Source organism: Sturnus vulgaris, chromosome 15, assembly GCF_052056855.1.
Source record: "Sturnus vulgaris isolate bStuVul1 chromosome 15, bStuVul1.hap1, whole genome shotgun sequence".
NCBI classification, from domain to species: domain Eukaryota; kingdom Metazoa; phylum Chordata; class Aves; order Passeriformes; family Sturnidae; genus Sturnus; species Sturnus vulgaris.
The window spans coordinates 6585056-6604599 of record NC_142257.1 but is presented as its reverse complement, the minus strand read 5'-3'; the positions used below and the strand labels follow the sequence as shown (position 1 = coordinate 6604599).

General features: G+C 58.7%; 2 protein-coding genes across 2 annotated transcripts; both read left to right on the top strand.

The window, feature by feature from the left end:
- The first annotated feature begins 8094 nt into the window (after window positions 1–8094).
- On the top strand, window positions 8095–13574 carry SYNPO (synaptopodin). The gene is made up of 3 exons (XM_088174021.1): window positions 8095–8110; window positions 8424–10351; window positions 11629–13574. Exons 1-3 carry the CDS (start codon window positions 8095–8097, stop codon window positions 12394–12396), a joined length of 2712 nt encoding a protein of 903 aa, XP_088030147.1. The 3' UTR covers window positions 12397–13574.
- A 1495-nt stretch (window positions 13575–15069) lies between these two features.
- MYOZ3 (myozenin 3) lies at window positions 15070–19268 on the top strand. The gene is made up of 6 exons (XM_088174011.1): window positions 15070–15100; window positions 15407–15561; window positions 15804–15878; window positions 15980–16127; window positions 16400–16571; window positions 19046–19268. The coding sequence occupies exons 1-6, from the start codon at window positions 15070–15072 to the stop codon at window positions 19206–19208; spliced, it is 744 nt and encodes a 247-aa protein (XP_088030137.1). The 3' UTR covers window positions 19209–19268.
- Window positions 19269–19544: the final 276 nt, after the last annotated feature.

Sequence of the window (19544 nt, the reverse complement as noted above, 5' to 3'; positions counted from 1 at the left end):
GTGGGATCCTGCCCAAGAGTGATCAGGACCAGCTCCTGTGGCACTGTCTGGGACAGGGACACCTCTCCTCCACTGATTGATGTCCAAGCATCTCTCACATGGCTTTGGGCCATTTTTGTCAATCCCTGGTTTAAAACCTAAGCGCTTTATTTCAGGCTGATTGGTTCCTACAGTGCTCATCACCTCACTTCACAGCCCTGTGCCACAGCTATTCCTCTCCACCCATGACTGTCCCTTCAGCCATAGTGACACAAATACAGGTTCATATCTAGGGTTACTGGGGCTGCTGCCATGCCTGGACTGCCCCACCTTCCTGTGGGAGATGCTCCCACAGAACCTATCCTCTTACAGGTATTGGACCCATTTTTAAACCCCACTTCCACTCTCCTTTCTATTTTGCTCCTGCCCAGCTATTAGCTGCCCCACAGTGACAAGGCAAATGTGTCCCTGTCCCCACGGGATGGTGTTATCTGATGCTGCTGCTCAGCTCAGAGCCTGGTTTTCCCAAGGCAGCCCCCAGGACTGGGTGGGATGGGGTGGGACTGACTGGGATGCTTGACATGGACCCGGTGTCCAGAATCCACTCCCTGCCTTTTTGCAGTGTCAGGCATCCTCAAAACCAGCGGCTCCTGGATGGGACACAGGCTGGGAAGCTCAGCCAAGCCCTTTGGCTCACAGCTGCCCCAGCAGCATCATGTTTCAGGGCTCAGCATATAAACCAGATGGACCCAAATAGTCTTCCCATTTCTCACTGCTCTGGGATGGCAGATCTGTGGAGAGGAAAGGTCAGGCCTGACTCTGTCCAGGCTTAGCATTTTCCTAATCTGCGCCACCATCCAGCACTTTTGCTGCCAGCCTGGAATTTTAAAGTAACTCAACAGGTTTGTTGGAAAGAGTTTGTCTGTCCCGTTTCCTCCCCCTCCAAGTGAGATCACCACCAGCCACTGCCTGCAGGACCCGTCAGACTTTCCAGAGCCTCTAGGCAGGATGTCACTGAGGGTCCTGAGAGCTGGGAGCAGCTCTGGACCTTGCAAAAAGCCTGCAGGTTTGGGAAAGAGAGGTTTGGTTCAGGTGAGAGGAAAGGGCAGGTGCCCTCACAAGTGGCACTAGGGCTGTTCCTGCAGCAGGCTGTTTGCAGGAGCATCCCTGGGAGATGTCAGGGATTTGCTCCCCTTCTCTTTAGCTGTCTAGGGTTACAGGAACCCCCACCTCTTCCAGCTTCTTCAGGAGGAGAGGGTGCCTCCATCCACACCCAGAGTGGTGCAGAGCCAGGGGCCAAATGGGTGCCCCACCTTGAGCTGTGCGGACCCACCCAGGCGGGTCCCAGGTGCCCCTTTGGTCCCCATCCAGCAGCCCAAGGCCAGGCTGGCTGCTCTCAAATATCCGGCACGGCGGCCCGGGCTGGTTGGCACCTCTCAGGGCAGGCTGGGGAGCGCAGGAGCCCGGGGTAGAGGCAGCGGCTGGGAGATGCAGGAGGCAGGACTGGTTTCTCTGTCTGGTGTGCAAATAAATGGAAGGTTTCGCTCCCTGGGGGCTGCAGAGCCAGCGCCAGGCTCCCTCAAAAAACAGGAAAGTACAAAAAAGCACACAGGGGCAGGAAGAAAGGAAATTAGAATGGCAAAAAAAATCAAGCCAAGAGCTCATCCTGAGATGTGGACAGGCATGGGAAGTCGGGTGAGGCTGGCCTCACCTGCAGTCAGGGAGCTCTGCAGCCCCAGCAGGGTAGTGGAGGTGGGAGGTGATGCTGGCTCCCCAGGGATCATCTTGCCCAGGACTGTGGTTCCCTTGTGACTGGGAGCAGACCACCCCTGGCAGAGGAGATTCAGTGCTGTTTCCAGGAGGCCCTCAGAGCAGTGACACCAGTGCTGGATTTTCGTCTCTGGATTTTGCCTCCCTCCAAGTGCCTCAAAACTTTAGGCACTGGGGAAACCTGTGGAAAGCGGAGGCCCCACACCCCCAGCAGCGTCTGAAACGTAAGGTGCTGCGGTGGGAAGGAGGGAGAAAGGGTGAAGGGCTGGGTAAGGGGATGTCCCGAGGTGGATAAGAGGATGCTCAGGACTGTTAAGGGGAACGTGCAAGGCTGGAAGAGAGGGATGCCCCAGAATGGGATAAGGGGATGACCCGGACTGGGAAGGGGATGTGGGGAGCTGGGTGAGGGGATGCCCCGGGCTGGGTAACGGGATGTCCAGGCTTCCACCGCCCCGCAGCAAGCTCAGGGTAGACCAAGCCAGGACAAGAAGCGGCGGAGCAGAAACATCGGGGGCAGCGGGGCGGCTGCCAGAGTAGCCGGGTGGGGGGGGGGACCCGTCCCGTCCGGTCTGTCGGTCTGTCGGGGCGGGCAGGGGCAGGGGCAGTGCCGGCGGGACCCGCCACCCCCCGGCCCCGGCCCCCGCCCGCCGCTCCCCTGGGCCCGCTCCGAGGGCGGAGCTGCCGCAACTTTCCTGCCCGCCGCCTCCTCCCCGGTGCAGTCGGGCTGCGCGGGGAGGCGGCACCGGCACCCGGCACCGCGGGTACGGTCGGGCTGGAGGGGTAGGGGGGGCAGGGACCAGGGGGCTCCGGGCGGGGGCCGGGGGGTGCCAGTGCAGGAGTGACGGGGCAAGGAGGTTGTGTGGGCACGTAGAAGGGCGTGCAGCGGGGGTGTTGAGGTCTGGGGGTGTTCGGGTGCCGGGGGATGGCAGTGCGCGGGGGTGCGCGGGGGTCCGGAGTGCACGGAGGGGGGGCCGGAGTGCATGCCCAGAAGTCCCGTGGGTGCGATGGTGGGCGAAGGGTGGGCGATAGAGCGCGCACAGCCGGGGCTGAGCGGGGTTCGTCTCCAGGAATGAGCGGGGCAGGTGCCGGTTCCCTCTGCCGGCACCCGGGTGTTGGATGTGGGGCGCGGGAGGCTGCGAAGACACACGGCGGGGACGTGAAGGGACGGGGGGTCCTTCTCGGGCTCGCAGGGTCGCACCTCTCAGCTCCGCAGAACGTCGTCCCTGCGTCAGGGACATGACCTCTCCTGGCGATGCCACCCATGCTGGGGACACGAGGTCTGTCCCTCGGCTTGGCAGCTAGCAGGATGGATCCTTTACGGATTATGCAAGGGATAGGCAAAGGCTCCGTTTCGTTCCGCTGCCCTCCCCACTCTGCCCACCCCACAGGGACACTCCGAGCCATTTGACCTTCTCTGGCCAGGCCAGCGCCGCTGGCTCGGGGCACCAACCCGGCTGGGCTGTCCCCTCGCAGCCCGGGATGGGTCGCAGAGAGCTCCAGCAGTTTTGGGCACAATGGGGCTGGGACGCACTTTCCAGGCAGGATGGAGTCCCCGTGGTACCCGGGCGTGGGACGGGCTGGTTCTGCTGCACTCGGGGTGGATGGATGGCAGGGCTGTCTGCCAGTCTCCAGCCGCCTTTTCAAGAGCTAAAAGCTTGATTTGAGCCAGCTGGGGAAGGTGCTTCCTCCTCCTATGTGGTGGCAACAGTTTCTTCTTGCCCAGTGTGGACACACGTGAGACTGGGGCTGCTCACTGCACCCCCCTGGGAACTGGGGATGGGCAGGGGCGGACAGCCCCCATTCGAGCTTAATCTCCACCACCCTCCTTCTCCTCCCCCTGAGTGGGAATTGGGTGCCCCAGGACTTGCTGCTTGGAGACTGTGGGGCCATTTCAGCCGGATTTGGGTGCTGAGTCCCGGGCTGGGAGCCGGGAGGAGCGTGGGGAGGCAAACAGCTCCAAATCCAGCAAAGCCCCTGCGAACAGAGCACAGGGAAAACTTGCAAGCGCAACGAATTTTCTCGCTGTGCCACATTTTATCACTGGCAAAGGCTCCCGTGTGGAGAGGCTCAGCACAGAGCATCTGCCAGGCAGGCAAGGTTGATTCCACCACTGCACCCACCACTTGAGCCGGGTCTTTTTGGGGCTACAGGGCCAGCACAGATAAGAACTTCATGGAGGTTTTGTATCTGGGGCATAGGAGGGTTGGAAGCTGGGAATGAGGCAGAAAATTGTCATCTTTCTATCCATATGCTTGAATCATATCCGTTTCTAGCTAGCTCAGCTGTCTGTCTGTGCTACCCTCTGTGTTTTCCTAGCTGCAGATTATTTGGGATAACTGGGAGCTGGAGAGAAATGTGTGCACAGACTTAAATGCGTGTGAGTTGGTACGCATTGCAAAAAATCCTGCACAGCTGTAGCTGGGGCAAGGGGCCAGCTTGCTGCTCTGCCAAAAAACCTGCTTACATTTCCTCAGTGTCCAAAGTCCTCAATGTTTGGGTGAAAACACTGATCTCTTCTTCCCAGCATTGCCTGGCTGTGGATGCGCAGCAGGGTTTGTGTCAGGTGACACAGAGGGTTCGTGTCAGGTGTCCCTCTGGAAATGGGGGTTTGTCTTGGTTTCACTCTTGGTTTTGCCAGTGGGATTTTGCCAGCAAGAGACACAATTTGGGTTGACCACAGAAGCCCAAGAAATACTTGGAAATGGGGACAAGTGCCTGCTGGTTATGGATGGTGGGTGTCCTGTCATGGGGTGGTCTGGTAGGACAACCTGAGCATGGCCAAGCTGTGCTGCAGCACTGGGATGACTGAACATCCAGACTAGGAGCAGGCCAGGGACAGAGCCCAAACTGAAGACTTTGGAGTCACCTGCCAGCTGTGACTCCAAGATTTCACATGACCTGTTGCACCCTGCAGGTCCCATTAAGACTTGGGTACCTCTTCTCTTCTCCATACAAGGACTTCTCACCAGGCACAGCTTCCAAGTCATGTTTTCCTTCCTGTGACATCCCAGCCATGTCAAGACCAGAACTTTCACTGAATTTGTCAGTTCAGCAAAGCTGCAATTTAAGGCCAAATCTTCATCCCATTTCAGCTCTTGGAGTCCATCTCAGGGCAGGATGAGTCACAAGCCACGTCTGATACATCCTTTACCTTCACCTTCACCTTTGGGGTCAGATGGTGCTTCCAGCCTTTCCTGGCTGGATTTCAGGCATCCTTCTTTAGCACCCTTCAGGGGGATCCATCCTTTGCATGGAAAGCTGAGATGGAAGGAATTTTTTTCTCCCATCTGTCCAGGAAGTAAGAGCACCAAAAATGCCTTTCATCACCTTCGTCATCCTCACTCTGGAGGAGAGAGCACTGTACATGCCGTGGGAAGGATGACTGACAGCTTGGCAAGAAGCTGTTAAGCCCTGCACTTGGGGGATGTTCAGGAAGTCACCCCTGGAGCAGCGGAAAACCTACAGAGCAAGTGCCTATATAAATATATAGATAGAGATCTATAGGCTTCTGTGGCTAGAAATGAAATGTGTTAAACCAGAATAGCACTTGGAGCTGCTCATGTGTGCCAGGACTCTGGCAGTTCCGTGGGGCACAGAATGACAGGAAGCATCTCCTTCTCCAGCATCCCTGGACCACAGGGGAGCCAAGGTGGGCCCAGGGAGGGCACATGGCAGTGGAGAGGGCTGGTGGGGCTCGTTTTCCAGGAAGAAGATGGGACATTTGGAGAGGGGAGATATTTCCTTCCTGAGGGACAGTGTCATAGCAAGCCAGTGTATGGGGAAGAAGGAAGGAAGGAAGGAAGGAAGGAAGGAAGGAAGGAAGGAAGGAAGGAAGGAAGGAAGGAAGGAAGGAAGGAAGGAAGGAAGGAAGGAAGGAAGGAAGGAAGGAAGGAAGGAAGGAAGGAAGGAAGGAAGGAAGGAAGGAAGGAAGGAAGGAAGGAAGGAAGGAAGGAAGGAAGGAAGGAAGGAAGGAAGGAAGGAAGGAAGGAAGGAAGGAAGGAAGGAAGGAAGGAAGGAAGGAAGGAAGGCGTCACCTGATGGATTTTGGACTGGGCTCAGGGCAATGGGTGGAAAGCAGTTCCCAGTGCCCTTGGGTAGTTTTACTTTCGCCTCCTCCCTGCACTGCTTTGGCTGCCTTCAGCCCCACACCCCTTTTCTTTCTCCCCAGCACCTGGACATTCTCAGTGCATTCAGCTCCCTCTCGCCTGCCTGGGGCTGGAGAAAAGGACCAAGCAGAGCCCACCAAGGGCTGCCAGCTGGCAGGAGATGGCAGGGAGGGATGATGGAACGTTCCCTGTGACTGGGAGGGGAGTGTGTGGTGCAGAAACTGCCCCAGGTGGCAGAATCCCTCCAGCACCATGGCAGATGGATAAAGGCTCTTACACTGGGTGAATAACCTCATCCCATGGCTCAGGCTGCAGCAATTTCCTCTGGACTGCTGGAGGCTTCAATGCTCTTAATCTGTGTCATAAAAATTGGACATGAAGAGCAATTCTTACCCTCAGCACCCCAAGCAGTATCATGAGGGATTCATTTCCAGTGGACCAGCCCAGGAATGGTGGGTGCTGGGTGGGCAGGGGCAGAGGAGCTGCTGGAAGATTGGAGGGGATAGGTATGGATGGAAATGGATTCCAGGTAGGGAAGTTTAGGTGGAGTAGTCCACCCTGCAGCAAACCCTGGCCTGGAGAGATGCCCATGCCTGTGACAGAAGCAAAGGATGGAGAGACCCAGGGGCAAAACCCCGGTGGGCAAATCCCAGTGTTGGTCCCGGCTACGTGGGAGCCTATCTGGCGGCTAGTCCAAGAAGGAACGGGCTGGCCAAGAGCTGAGTCATCCCTCCAGCGCGGAGCAGATCCCCCAGGGCCCCTCGTTTGCTGTTAAAAGGCAGTAGCAAGAGCAAGAGGCTGCGAAATGGCTCCGCCGAGAGCTCGGCTTCTTAGGCAGCCCCGGCCTCCGAGGAAGCGGGGATGCTCCGCTCGGAGCATGAAACCCGCAGACTTCTGGAGCCTGTGGCTTGTTTCTCAACGGCTCCTTGGCCGTGTTTCTCCTCGGTTTCGGAGATAAAGGCGGCGAGGGTGACCCCGCGGAGCGGGAGCCGCGGTGCTGGCCGCCCTCCAGCCAGCCCGGCCGGAGGAAGCAGCGGCCCCGCTCTGTGCCGCCGCCAAAGCAAATAGAAATGGGGCGTAAAACAATGCTGGGCGCGAACAGGGGGGGACTCGCCGCCGGCGTCGCCGCTGCCGACGGGCTCCTCGTCTCCAGGAGAGTTTCCACTGGCATCTCTGCCTCCTCTGGACCCTGCCCACACAAAACCCTCCTGTCGGGCAGCCTGAGACTTCATCCAGGGCATCCTGCACACCTCAGCTGTGTGCAAGGATTTGCTGGGTGCCGAGAGAAGCAGGAGGGATGAAGGATGAGGAAGAGGAGTTGCCCAGCTTTCAGCAGCCCTCCTGCTTACCGTGGGCTTGCTTAGTCATCCATCCCTTTCCCTAGCTGGTAGGCTGAGCCACTGCTGAAAATATCCTGGAATTCTCCCAAGCAGCACAGAAGGCAAGAAAATGAGGAACACATGAAGGAAGGGAAGACGGGAAGGGATGGGATGGGAAGGAAAGAGCAGCAGGGCTGGGAGCGGGCGGTTTTGGCCACCCACCTCTCTGCTGGGGCCAGAGCAGAGACACCCATCAGAGCCAACCCGGCAGTGCCTTTGGAGAGGGGCTACACCTTTGGTGGGTGCGGGAGTGATGCTGATGGCCGGCGCTGGTGTCTGTGCCCAACAGTGGCCTCGGCAGGGTGGGGGACACTGCCCTTCCCACGGGTGCTTTCGTGGGGGGGCAAGCTCATAGGAAATTGCTCACCCTGAGAAAATGCATTCCCGGCAGCTCCACATCCTTTCGGTCTTAGGGAAGGGCTGGTGCCCTGACCTTTGTCCGGCAAGAGAAGCCCAGCGGCACTGGGCTGCTCGCCGCGGGGCTCGAGCCAGGCTTTTAGCACATTGCTTTTAGCACTTCTGTGCTCCCGAGGCGTGAGGGCTCCTCGCTGTGTCCGTGTCTGTGTCCGGCTTGGCAGGAGCTGCACAGCTTCTGTCTGCTGCTGCCATCTCGTGTTGCTCCATACATTAGTTCCCCACCAGGGCTGCTCACTGGCCTCGCTGTGAGGTCGGGCTGGGTTGGCATCTCCCCGCTGTCCCCGGGTTTATGCCCTGCCCGCTCGGGGCTGAGCGTGCCGGGATTCGGGGCGTGGGGCTGGGGGACACACGCTGGCCTCTTGCCTGCCACTGCCTCTTAGAGCCGGGGGCCGAAGTCATGTGAGCTGCAACCGGAGAACTGCTCGGAGAAATTCCTTTCCCATATGGTCAGCGCGGTGGGTACGCAGAACCCAGCCGAAATACGGGGTGGCATGGTGGAAACGTCCTGAGCGTCACTGGGTGTCCCCTGGGTTTTCCCATCTGTCCCAGCATCTTTGTGATGGCTGTACTGGGTGATGGCTGTGCTGGGTCCCCATTGCCCCCGGACCGTGCACCCCAGCCCCGGTGCATCTCTCCTACCTTCTCCCACCTGACAGGGAAAGAGTTGTGATGCCGAGGGATACCTGGAAGAAGGGCTGGCAGTCCTGGGCGGGGAGGACTGATACCCTATATTCCCACTGAGGGTCCTAATCCTCCTCTTCCCTCTGCCCAGGTCTCTCCCGCAGCGCCAGCCTCTCGGAGAAGGAGCTGAAGGAGGCGAAAGCGCGCAGCCAGAGGATCGCGGCTCAGCTCACCACGGCGCCCGGCCCCAGCTCCAAGGGTGTCCTGCTGTTCCACCGGCGCAGGCAGCGCGTTGAGGGGCTCACGGGGGCCGGGCATGGCGGGGGGCTGCCCCTGAGCCCCGCGCCCCAGCCTCGCCAGGGGTCCATGGAAGAGAGCCAGGGACAGGGCATGCAGCCGGAGCCTGACCAGCCAGGCAATCCAGGAGAAGGGATGCTGGCAAACGCCTCCCCGTGCCAGGAGCTTCCTGCTGAAGCCCAGCAGGTCCCACTCAGCGTTTACCTGAAGGAGAACATGGCATCGACCGCCACTAACGGCATCGGCGTGCAGGAGCAGGCAGCCAGGGGGATGGAGAAAAGGGTGGAGGGGCTCGGAACTGCAGGAGCCCCTGCAGAGCAGAACACGGTGGCTCTTGTCCTGCCACAGAGCCCCGAGGAGGGGAAGAACGTCAAAGTGCCCAGAGCGGTGGCCGATGAGGTGCCTAGCGAGGTGCCCAGCGCACCAGCGGGGACGGCCACAGGGATGGTATCCCCAGCCGGGCAGCAGCAGAACGGGACACAGGGCAGGCAGTACTACGAGGTCCACCTCACCCTGGCCAAGCCTAAGCCTGTGAAGAACCGGACGGCCAGACCCTTCGGCACCCAGGCATCCCCCGCCAGTGCCCAGCCGACCGAGGAACCCCCTGCCCCCGAGCTGCCCCCACCACCAACCTACGCAGAGACCCTCAGCAGCCCCCCACCCCTCACCCGTGTTCGCTCCCCCCCTGCCTACTCGGTCCTGTACCCCACGCCGGAGCAGAAGATGCTGCCAGCTCCACTCCTGGGCTGCGGGGTGAGCGGACCAAACCCCTTGCCCAAAACCGGGATCCTGGAGGAGTCGGCTGCCCGGAGAGCCAGCAGAAAGTCCATGTTCACCTTCGTGGAGAAGCCGAAGCTGGGCCCCAACCCCGACCTGCTGGATCTGGTTCAGAGTGCAGACAGCAGGAAGAAGCAGAAGGAGCAGGGGGAACCGAGCACCGACGACGAGCCCTTTGCCCTAGGGGCTGAAGCTTCGAACTTTGTCCCCAACAGCGCAACCAGGGGTGTGCAGCACCTCCCACCGGCTGAGGATGCTCCGGCATGGTCCTCCTGCCTCAAGTCTCCCACCATCCAGCCCAAGAAGAAGCCACAGCCCAGCCACATCCTCACTGAAGCGAGAGGGAAGGGGGCTGAGCTCTTTGCCCGCCGACAATCCAGGATGGAGAAGTTCATCATTGAAGCCCCTTCCCAGCCTGAGCTGCTGCGGTGCCCATCACCCACCATGTCCCTGCCTCCCTCCTGGAAGTATGACAACAATGCTTACCTCTCACCCATGGTCTCCAGACGCCCCTCCAAGAGTCCTTGCAGGCCCTCCAAAACCCCTCCTGCATCGCTGTATGGCAGCAGCCTAATGGAGAACGAGGTGTCCCAGAAGGAGCTGGAGATCTCCAAGCACCAGCCTTATCAGCTCCAGTCTTCTCTCTTTATCCTCTCCCCATCCAAGGAGCCAGCACGGTCCATGCCAGAGGAGGTGCCTCCACCCAGACCCTCTCTTCCCGACTCCTACCCCTATCCCCAGCAAGCCTCCTGCCCGACCTCCCCGTTGCCTCCTTCCCCAGTTTGGCATCCCCCCGTGGTGCCCAGCGCCGGCCAGACCACTGCCAGCCTCTTCCCCAGTGCTGCCGGGGCTCTGCCCCTGACTCATGACAGCCGTGCCAGTCCTGCAGCCCCGGCTGAGGTGCTGCTGGCCTCCCCGTGCCGCTTGCTGCCCCCCCGGGCAAAGGCAGGCTTCCAGGCACCCCGGCCCTCCTACTCCACCAGGAATGCCGGCATCGAGCCGCAGGTGTGGAAACCTTCTTTTTACTACAAGTAGTGGTGGCAGAGAGAAAAACACGGGGGTGCTAGGCTGAGTCCTCCCTAACTGCTCGTGGGAGTGCCAAACGCCAAACCAACCACCAAAAAAAAGGGGGAGAAAGAAAAAAAATATAAAAAAGAAGTGTTTGTGAGGCTGCAGCGCTGGGACAGTGGGTGACAGGCGCTGCTGAGTCCCTGGTGCAACAGGAGGTGAAGAGTCCCGGGGAGGCAGCAGGAACTGGGAACAGAGCCTGCAGGATTCCCAAAGAGTCAGCAGGAGCCTGCCTGTCCCCCAGGGCTGCTCTTGCTCTTCTCTCGCCTGGAAACTGTATGGAGCATGGCACCTCTGGCTCCCTCCTTTCCTCGCCTCCAGCTTTTCCAGCTCTCAGAGCTCTGCCTGCTCCTCCACATCCCCTCTGTCCTGTGGCTCTTCTCAGCCTCCTACCAAAGCAAACCTGGAGGGGACGCTGCCTTTCTGCCTCACTGTGCTGCTCCTGACTCTTGTGTTGCTCTTTCAGGATCTGTCCTCGTTTGCTTCCTCACTGTGGAGGAAGAACTGCATCCCTCGGGAAATGGCAGAGTCCAGTGATGCTGGGCTCAGGGACACTGCGGGGTCCCTGTCCCTGCCTGTGCTCAGTGCTGGAGCTGGCGTGGGCAGTGCTGTGTGGCACAGCTGGAAGCAAGGGATGTGCTGGGATGAGGAGGGTGCCGAGGACAGGCCTGCTGGGTAATGCTCAGCCCAAGACTTGTCATCCAGATGTGCCTCTGCCCATGCCCTCTCGCCACTTTCCCCATGGTGCCAAGTTGCCTTTTGACTGTGCTTTATTTTTCCTGCATTTTTCTTTTCCCCCTCTTTCTGAATACACTCTCTGCGCTGTCACACATGGCTCTTCTCTTTCCTGCCGTCCGGGGAGCAGTGCTGGGTGATGGATCCTGGGGCAGTGCAAGGCGGGCTCCGAGCATCCCCCAGAGGGAGACGGGAGACCTTAGGAAGCTGCAGGTAGTGAGAGGTCCTGGGACATATTTTGGGCTAAGATGATTAACGGCAGGCTCAGCCTGCCCCGATCTCCTTGTCGGGCGAGAGGTTGCAGGGTAAATGCATTTTGGGGACCCCTTGCAGGGTGCAATGCACGAGGAAACATTCCCAGTTCCTGTGGGGCTGTGTCAGCATGAATCTTACCGTAGCACCCCCCTGCCCCTGTACCCTGCTTTGTGCCTTCGACCCCCCGAGAGGGGGTCACTAACCCGCTCTCTGTCCCTCTCCAGGACAGGCGTTCGTCCCTCCCTGCATCGCCCACCTGGACGCCCCGGCTGGCGCGGCGCCCGGGCAGCCTGGACGGCTGGGCCAGCCCGGCCTCGGTGCCCGAGCTGGATGAGGGACCCCCCATGTCCCCTCCGTGGAGCGAGAGGTCCCTGTCCCCGCTGCGGCAGGACGCGGACCCCCGGGCCAGCCGGCAGATGCAGGCGCGGCTCGCCAGGAACATCATCAACGCTGCCCGCAGGAAGAGCTCCTCTCCCAAAGCCGTGGGGCTGGAGAGCTCCCGGCCCTTCACCCCCATCTCTGCCGGGCCCCCCAGCCTGCCCCAGTCGCCCCGCCTGGGGCCAAGAGCTCCGGCACTGCAGGCTGCCAGCAGCGTGCTGGGGAGCCTGGGCAGCCCCTCGCCCAACCACAAAAGCCCCCTCCGATCGCCCCGGGCAGGCAGCCCCCAGTTCTGTGCCTCCCCCGGGATGCCCCGAGCCGCCTGGTCAGAGGGGCGCCGGCTCCTGCTGCCATCCAGCGCGTCTTGCTGCCCCGTGCCCAGGCTGTCCCCCAGCCCCAAGAGCCCCCTGCCATCCCCCGTGGTGGGTGGGCGCTCCACAGCCAAACGCTGCACCTCCCGGTCCCCGACGGACTCGGACGTCTCCCTCGACTCCGAAGACTCGGGGACCAAGAGCCCGGGAATCCACAGCTTCAACCTCTGTCCCCGGGGCTGGACCAGCAGCCTGCGGCTGAAGACGGGGGGTCTGCCTTCGGGGGCTCCCTGCACCTCCTAGACAAGCCAGCCCCTGCCAAAAAACCCTCTCCCTCGACCCGTCAGCTCGGGTGATGCCACCCGCTCACTAACCCCCGGGGCTGAGGTCCCTAAAAAACAGTGTCCCTTCGGAGCTGCCATGGCCCCTCTATGTGCCAGAGGGGTCAGGTGATTCCCGCCCGTCTGTTGTCCCATGGCCCCGCTCTATTTTTACCATTCTAACCTTTCGGGGCAGGACTGCGTGGTCAGCAGGCAGGAGCAGGCAGAGTGGAGGAGCCTCCCCCCCACGGCTCCTCCCTCGGCAGTCCCTGCCTGCCAGCCAGCCCCATCCCGCACAGACAGGACGGGCTGGGCTTGGTGGGCCCCCGTGAGCCCTTGTCCCCAGCTCCCAGGTGTTATCCCGGGATGTCACTGAAGCTCTGCTTCCCTGGGGTGGCATATCTGCTGAGGGTGGGCTGCGTGACCAGGCTCCCTCTTCCCAGCTTCCCCCAGCCTGGTGTCAATTGAAACCAGATTTTGGAGAGAAAAATTTAATTTTTAATCCCAGCCCCCCATTTTAAACTTTTGACCCCTTCTCAAAGAAATTCTCCCAAATCCTTCTTTTCCTGGAGACCAAAAAGAGCCAAAGTTATTTATTGCCATGTTAAGGGGACTGTTTACAGGTGCCCTCCCACCCTGCCCAGACCAAGAAGGACAGGACCATCTTGTACCTGTCACTGTCCCCATACTCGATTTCACTACATCCCCATCCCCACTCTGGTGGGATGGAGGCACACACAGGAACAACGGGTACTGTGACAGCCAGGGGAGGTGGGGAACTGTAGGGGCTGAAGGAAATGGTAGAAGTTGCATAGGGTTTGAAGGCGGTGTTGGCAGAGAAGGCGATTCTGAGAATGTCAGTGTCCCCACACCTTGGGGCCAGTGAGACCAGCACTGAAAACAAGGTTGCATTTGGGCTGCCAAGGCTCTAGCATGTTCCCATTCACGGAGCCCGTCACCCTTTCCCTTTCCCCAGGACACACTGTTAAAGCCAGCCCATCCCTGCTCCCTGGAGTACCTCCACACTGCAGGCTGCCCCTCCTGGAACATAGCCCCCCATTCCCAGGACACATCTCCCACCTTTGCTCCAGCAGCCACCACAACCTGCCTTCACCACACCGCTGTATACCCAGTTCTGAAATAAACTGCCGTTATTCTACCCAGGCTGGCTCTGATCTGTACCTGAGATGGCCTGGGCACACATGCCACATGGTCACCTCCTGCTGCTGATACATGTCGCCAGGAGTCAGCCCTGCTCCATGCCAAGTGACTGTGTCTGCATCCGAGTGGGTCAGCCCTGTTCCATGCTGGGTTGAGAGCATCCCAGTCCCCAAGGGTCAGAGCCCTGCTCCATGCCTGGATTATGGCATCCTGGTCCCCAGGGGTCAAAGCCCTACTCCATGCCTGGATTACGGCATCCTCATCACTGTGAGTCAGACCTGTTCTGTGCTGGGGTGATGGCATCCCAGTCCCCAAGGGTCACAGCCCTGCTCCGCCCCCTTTCTCAGCCAGAAATAACTTCTGTCCCGTGGCTGGACCTTGACATCTGGTCTAGAGCCCAGGACGGGTTGGGGCGAGCAGCAGGAGCCCAAGGGTGCCGTGAAGGGCCAGCAGAGGCCACCGAGTACTGGTGGCTGAAGCTTGCAGCTTGGCTTCGGCCTCATCCCCAGCCCAGCAGGAGAAGCATCTTCAGTTCCCAGCATCTGGGGTATCCCCTGGCCAGGTAGGGAAGGTGAGGGTCCACGTGTGGGCCAGCAGGTGGGTAGGTGCACAGGGCTTGGGGATATCCTTGGGGATGGAAAAGGGGACACCACCACTGTAGGGGTCAGGGTGTAGTCTCCCCAGAGCGGGGTAGAGGGAAGGATAGGGTGCAGATCCCTGGCTGGTTGTGTGGATGGTTAATGCTGAACTCAGAGCTGGCAGGGAGCTGTGTGCCAGGCATCCCAGCCCCATGGGAACCCCGGCACTGCAGGGCCGTTAGGAGAAGCTACCCAGCATCAGCCCGGGTTGAGGGATGCCAGATGCACCAAACAGAGCAGAACAGCACTTGTGGAGCCGAGTGTCCCGGCAGCACAGGAGGGTTCTGCTGCAGGTGGGCAGCTCAGGGGGCTCAGACTGGGGCTGGTTTCCAGCTGCCTCTCCACAATGGAGCAACCCACCCGAGTGGTCCCATGACCCTTCTTGCTGCTGGCTGGGCTCACCGGCTCCCTGCAGGTTCAGGGCTGCAGCTCCTGCACCCTCGGAGCCAGCAGCTGAAAATAGCTCTGCTAAGGCGGTGTTGGGGGGGTAGCCGGGCCCCTGCTTGGCCAGCAGCTGCTGCTCTGAGGGCGTTTGGGGCACAAGGACAGAGGCTCACTGTGGGCAAAGACAGAGGTGAGGACAGTTTCTGCCCTAAAGAAAGGCAGAGAGGAAGAAGGACAAGCAGGGGCTGAGAGGCAGCATGATTTGAGCATTCCCTATGTCTATTGAAGGGGACAGAGAGCAGTGCAAGGAGATGTTTAGGGATGATGCTGAACAGGGGAGATGCTCAGCTGAATTCTACTGTCTCTCTGGGGCATGGCTATGTTTGGTGTCACTCCTGGAGTGCCTCTCTCTTCCAGCCAGACAGGATCCATCTGCCTCCAACAGAGCTGCCCCAGGAGCAAGGCAGCAAGTGATGGCCATCATGAGACCGGGCCCTGAAGATGGTAAGGAGATGCAGGTGTGTCACCAGCCCCAGTGCTGCCCTCCCTGCCTATGGACCAGACCCAGCTCTGGTTGAGACCACTTGCCCTGCTTTTGCTGGAACAGTCCATGCACAGGGTGGGAGAGGCTGCTTGAACCTCTGGAGCTCCCTGACAATTCCTCACACAGAGAAAACAGCAGTCCTTGGTGTGGGCAAATGGCCCAGCCACAAAACAGAGACCCCAACAAGGGGATACACGGTCTGTGCCTTGGGGGTCTCCAGCACTGCAGCATCCTCAGCTGTAGCTATGCTCTCCCAGCCTCCTCAGAGCCCCAGCTGGACCTGGGGAAGAAGATGAGCACAACACACGACCTGATGATCGAGGAGCTTTCCCTGCCGAACAACCGCGGCTCCCGGCTTTTCCAGCAACGCCAGAAGCGGGTGCAGCGCTTTGTCTTTGAGCATCCCAGTGGCTCCAGGCAGGTGGGTCTGAGGACAGCCCTCCCCTGGCTCTCGCAGCCTTTCCAGGGCATGAATTCCTGGTGGGATCAGTGGTCTCTTTGCAGGGTAGCCATGGTTGGCTGACTGCTATGCAGCAGTGGAGGGAGAGGACAAATGTCCTGGTGGGCTGGGCATGGAGATGGGCAAACATGGGGCTCAATATCCACCAAAGTGGAAGGGGATGGTGCTGATCCCTCTCTGCACCCACTCATTGTCCCCTGCAGCTCCCAGGGCAAGGGGCAGATGGCTCACACCACGCTGGGAAAGGTGATCCAGAAGGAACAGTGAATGAACAGATGGTGAGTAGACGGAGGAAGCTCTGAGGTGTTTTTAACCACGCCCGAGAACCAAGTGAGGCAGGGCGAGCTCCGCCTGTGCCTGTTAACTCTCCCCTCCACAGGCAGGGGAGAATGCTGGGGGCCAGGAGAATTATCACTCTGAGCTCCACGTAGCAGCATCACCCCAAGGTGGCCCCCCAGAAGTACCCAAGAAGTCAGAGAAGGTCTTGCACATGAGCAAAGTCCTGAACCCCAGTGCCCTGGCCCCAGGTAAGTCAATGCATCCTGCACCTGAACCCAACACTGCTGTGATGTCAGCAACATGGGACTGGAGGCAGTGAGCTGCTGCTTGTTGAGGGGTCTGCCCACCCTTCCCCTAGAGATTTTATATGTACAAATATATCTGTATATAGATATGTTATAGATATGCATTCCTGCCCCAGTAACAGGTCTTCCATGGCCATGCAGAGGCTGGGCTGTTCCCAGCCCCCTGCCTTAGCCTGGCTGTGGCCCCAGCAGCCCACACTGTCTCCCCTGCACAGGGTACTCAAGCCCCCTCAAAGAAATCCCCCACGAGAAGTTCAATGTCACCGCCATCCCCAAGGGTTACCGATCCCCATGGCAGGAGCTCTTTGGTGCCAGGGACGATTCCGTGCATGGCAAGAACCCGCCACCCATGAGACCCCCTGCGTGGGACTTCAGGAGCTTCAACAGGTAACAGGGGCAGACACCACCAGCCATGCCAGCCCTCGGCCAAGCCCTTCAGCCTCGAGGAGCACCCACCATCCTGCCAGGGAAACACAACCATTCATGCCGTCTTTACACCCCACAGGGGCACAGCAAGGGCTCAGGATGCTCTTTTCCTACTTAGGAGCTCCTCTGTGGCTCCCTGCAAAGGTTCCTGCCTCCAGCAGCTCTCCCCCAGGTCTCTCAGCTCCACTGTTTAGCTCACACAGCCTTAAGGAGCTTGATCTCACTGGGTAACCTCAGGGATGAAATTTGGGAGGACCAATTCTTACACACATAGTCCTGGAGAAGGAATCACTCCTGTTCCCAGCTGGGCTCAGCTCTCAGTTGGGTGGAGGAATGACACAGTGCCAAGTCTCTTTCCTAATTTCCTTAAGGTATTAAAGCAGCTGCTGGAAGCAGTGGGGGCATAAGGTTAATCTTCCCACAGAGTGCTAAGAGGTCACCAGATTCTTTCCAAACACCTGCTCAAGCCCAAAGCCTCCAGGCCAGGGGCTTTCTGGTGGCTCAGTCTGGCAAACTCCGTGCCCTGTGGCTGCTTCTGATGGAGCACAGCTGGTGCCTCCTCACACCTCCAAATCACACTGGGATCAAGGGTGGGACCCTGGAGCAAAGACTGTCCAGACAGATCTCCTTTCTGGAAAGGTGCTTGGTGGGGATTCAGGAGATGGAGATCTGGTGGTAGCAAAGCACTAGCAGAATAATGAGAACTGAACTTTTATGCTGAACATCATCCCAGGGAATCAGCAAAAGGAGTCCTGTCTGTCCTTCCTGAAAGCCTCTGTCACCAGGATGGAATGATATTGGCTTTAGTGGCCTGGCCAAAGTCACATTCCAGCAGGCAAGTTCCTACTGGAGTTTCCCCCCAGGACACAGCACTGCTTCCCAGCAGACCATGTGCCAACAGCAGCTCCCCTGTGCCCACCCCAGGGCTGGATTTGGGCATGGGTACATGATTGCTGTGCTTTCAGCACTTGGCAGAGCAGACCACAACCCCTCCTTGTGGGAAAAGCCATCCTAAATGGCAGAGCTGAGCCTGGCCACCGCTGTCCCTTTGCTGCTCTCCTCCCCTGCGGCCCTGGGGCTTTGCCATGTGGCTCTCCTTGAGGAGTTAGAGCCAAGGAGTTGCTGCAGGGGGAGAACAAGGGGCTGCTGCAGACACTTGGCTCTTTTCTTTCAACATTTAGCCATGTTCCTGCCTCATTTATTTATGGACAGGGACTGAAGCAAGGGCATGTTTCTGAATAATACTCTACCCTGTACCATTTCTCCTCTCTCACATACTGCCTTTCTATTTAAAGTCTTCAGCTGTAATTTAATACAGATGGATGCTAATTTAACTCCAAGCCTCTTGCCACCTCCTCTAATTCTTCAGTGAGGCAGAAAGATTCAGAAGGCCAATCTGCTTTTAACTGGGCTTTTCACAATCTTCCAAGCTTTTAAATCACTTCTCAGTTCAAATACCAAACCACAGAAAAAGAAATTTTTGGAACTAACTGGCTATTGAAAAGCCAGTGGTCTTGCCTAAGGCTAGCTGAATCCAAACACAGCTTTCATGGTCATAGAGCAAGGGCAAGTCCACCATTTCCACAGCAACTTCATTAAAGTAGGCTGATTTATCCCCAGTTTTAAACATTCAGATTGTGATGCAAAAACCTGGGCCACCTTGCTAAGGTGTGCTGCCTTAAGAGAGAGTGAAAACCAAGCTTTGACAGACTCCCTTTTCCCAAAAGACAGTTCCTAGAACAAACCTCTCATTTGCCTTTCCCCCTCTTATTTCTTCTGTTGCAAAACAGTGCCACGTTATTCATGTTCTAGCAGTGCTTCCCAAAGCAAACATTCCCAGTTTTGCCTCACTGATAGCTCAGCCCCCATGTGCTGCTCCAAAACCAACATTCTTGGCTTTTTGGGGGCTGGCACACTCTTCCCCAGTCCCTTTCCACATTTCTCCAGAAAGAGATGACAGCTCTTGCCCCCACACTGCTCCTCCTGCTAGTCATTGTTCATGAGGAGCCGTCCCAAAAGGCGGGATGGAGCCAGGGGCAATAGATCTGCACGTGCTAATGATCCAGAGCAGCGCCGCCAGCCTCAGCCCTCTGCAGGACACAGGAGCTGCACATGAGGCACTCTCAAGACCAGGGGTTTGTCACTGTCACTGGTCTGTGAATCGAAGCCCTTCCACGTGCAGAACACTTCCCCCCCCAGGTACCAAACCCCACTTCCCAGGCTTGCCAAAGCTTGAGTTGAGGTGGGCTCTGTACCAGAGAACCACTTCACTTGGCTGGCAGGGCTCTAACAGTGTCCTGGCGAGGAAGAGGAGGGTTGTCATTTCTAACAGGCATTGCTACATTGTGCTGGACTCAATAAATCCAGACTTATTTTTTCTAACATCTTTACAACGTGCCCAGCCTCTCAAGTGACTGCTTCTTTTTGTGCTGCAGGACACCAGCCCCGTTTGACAGGGCGTTGGTTGGTGAGCTGTTCTCTTTGCCCACCGTAGAGCTGGATAACCTGAGTGTGCTGGAGGTGATTTCCCACAGGCCCAACTTCAACCGGGTGGCCCAAGGCTGGGTGCGGATCCTGCCGGAGAGCGAAGAGCTGTAGGATGTGCGCTCCCTTCCCCATGGCCACGGATGGTTCCCTCACTGGACTCGGACACACTCACAGGGGAGGGGTGGGGGGGGCAGGTATCCTTCGTGAAAGCTCAGCTGGTGGGCTCGGGTTGTCATCTTTGAATGAGGTTTGAATGAGCTCGAGTGTGGGACCATTCTGAATTCCCCTTGCAGTCAGTGCCAAGCCAACAGCCAAGTCCTCGCTGTTAATCCAGCAGATCCCGCAAGCTCCCGTACAAAACATCCCGTACCGCCTGTCCTCTTCCCTGCCTCATGGAAAACAGCAGCACCACCAGCTGCAACACACCAAGCTGCCTCACTGCATCCT

Bases quoted from the DNA above. Each gene is read 5' to 3' on its own strand.
- MYOZ3 (XM_088174011.1), top strand. From the start codon at position 15,070: ATGGCCATCATGAGACCGGGCCCTGAAGATG. The intron at 15,562-15,803 runs GTGGGTCTGAGG...TGTCCCCTGCAG, and splicing joins ATCCCAGTGGCTCCAGGCAG to CTCCCAGGGCAAGGGGCAGA. The intron at 16,128-16,399 runs GTAAGTCAATGC...TCCCCTGCACAG, and splicing joins CCCCAGTGCCCTGGCCCCAG to GGTACTCAAGCCCCCTCAAA.
- SYNPO (XM_088174021.1), top strand. The intron at 10,352-11,628 runs GTGTGGAAACCT...GTCCCTCTCCAG, and splicing joins ATGCCGGCATCGAGCCGCAG to GACAGGCGTTCGTCCCTCCC.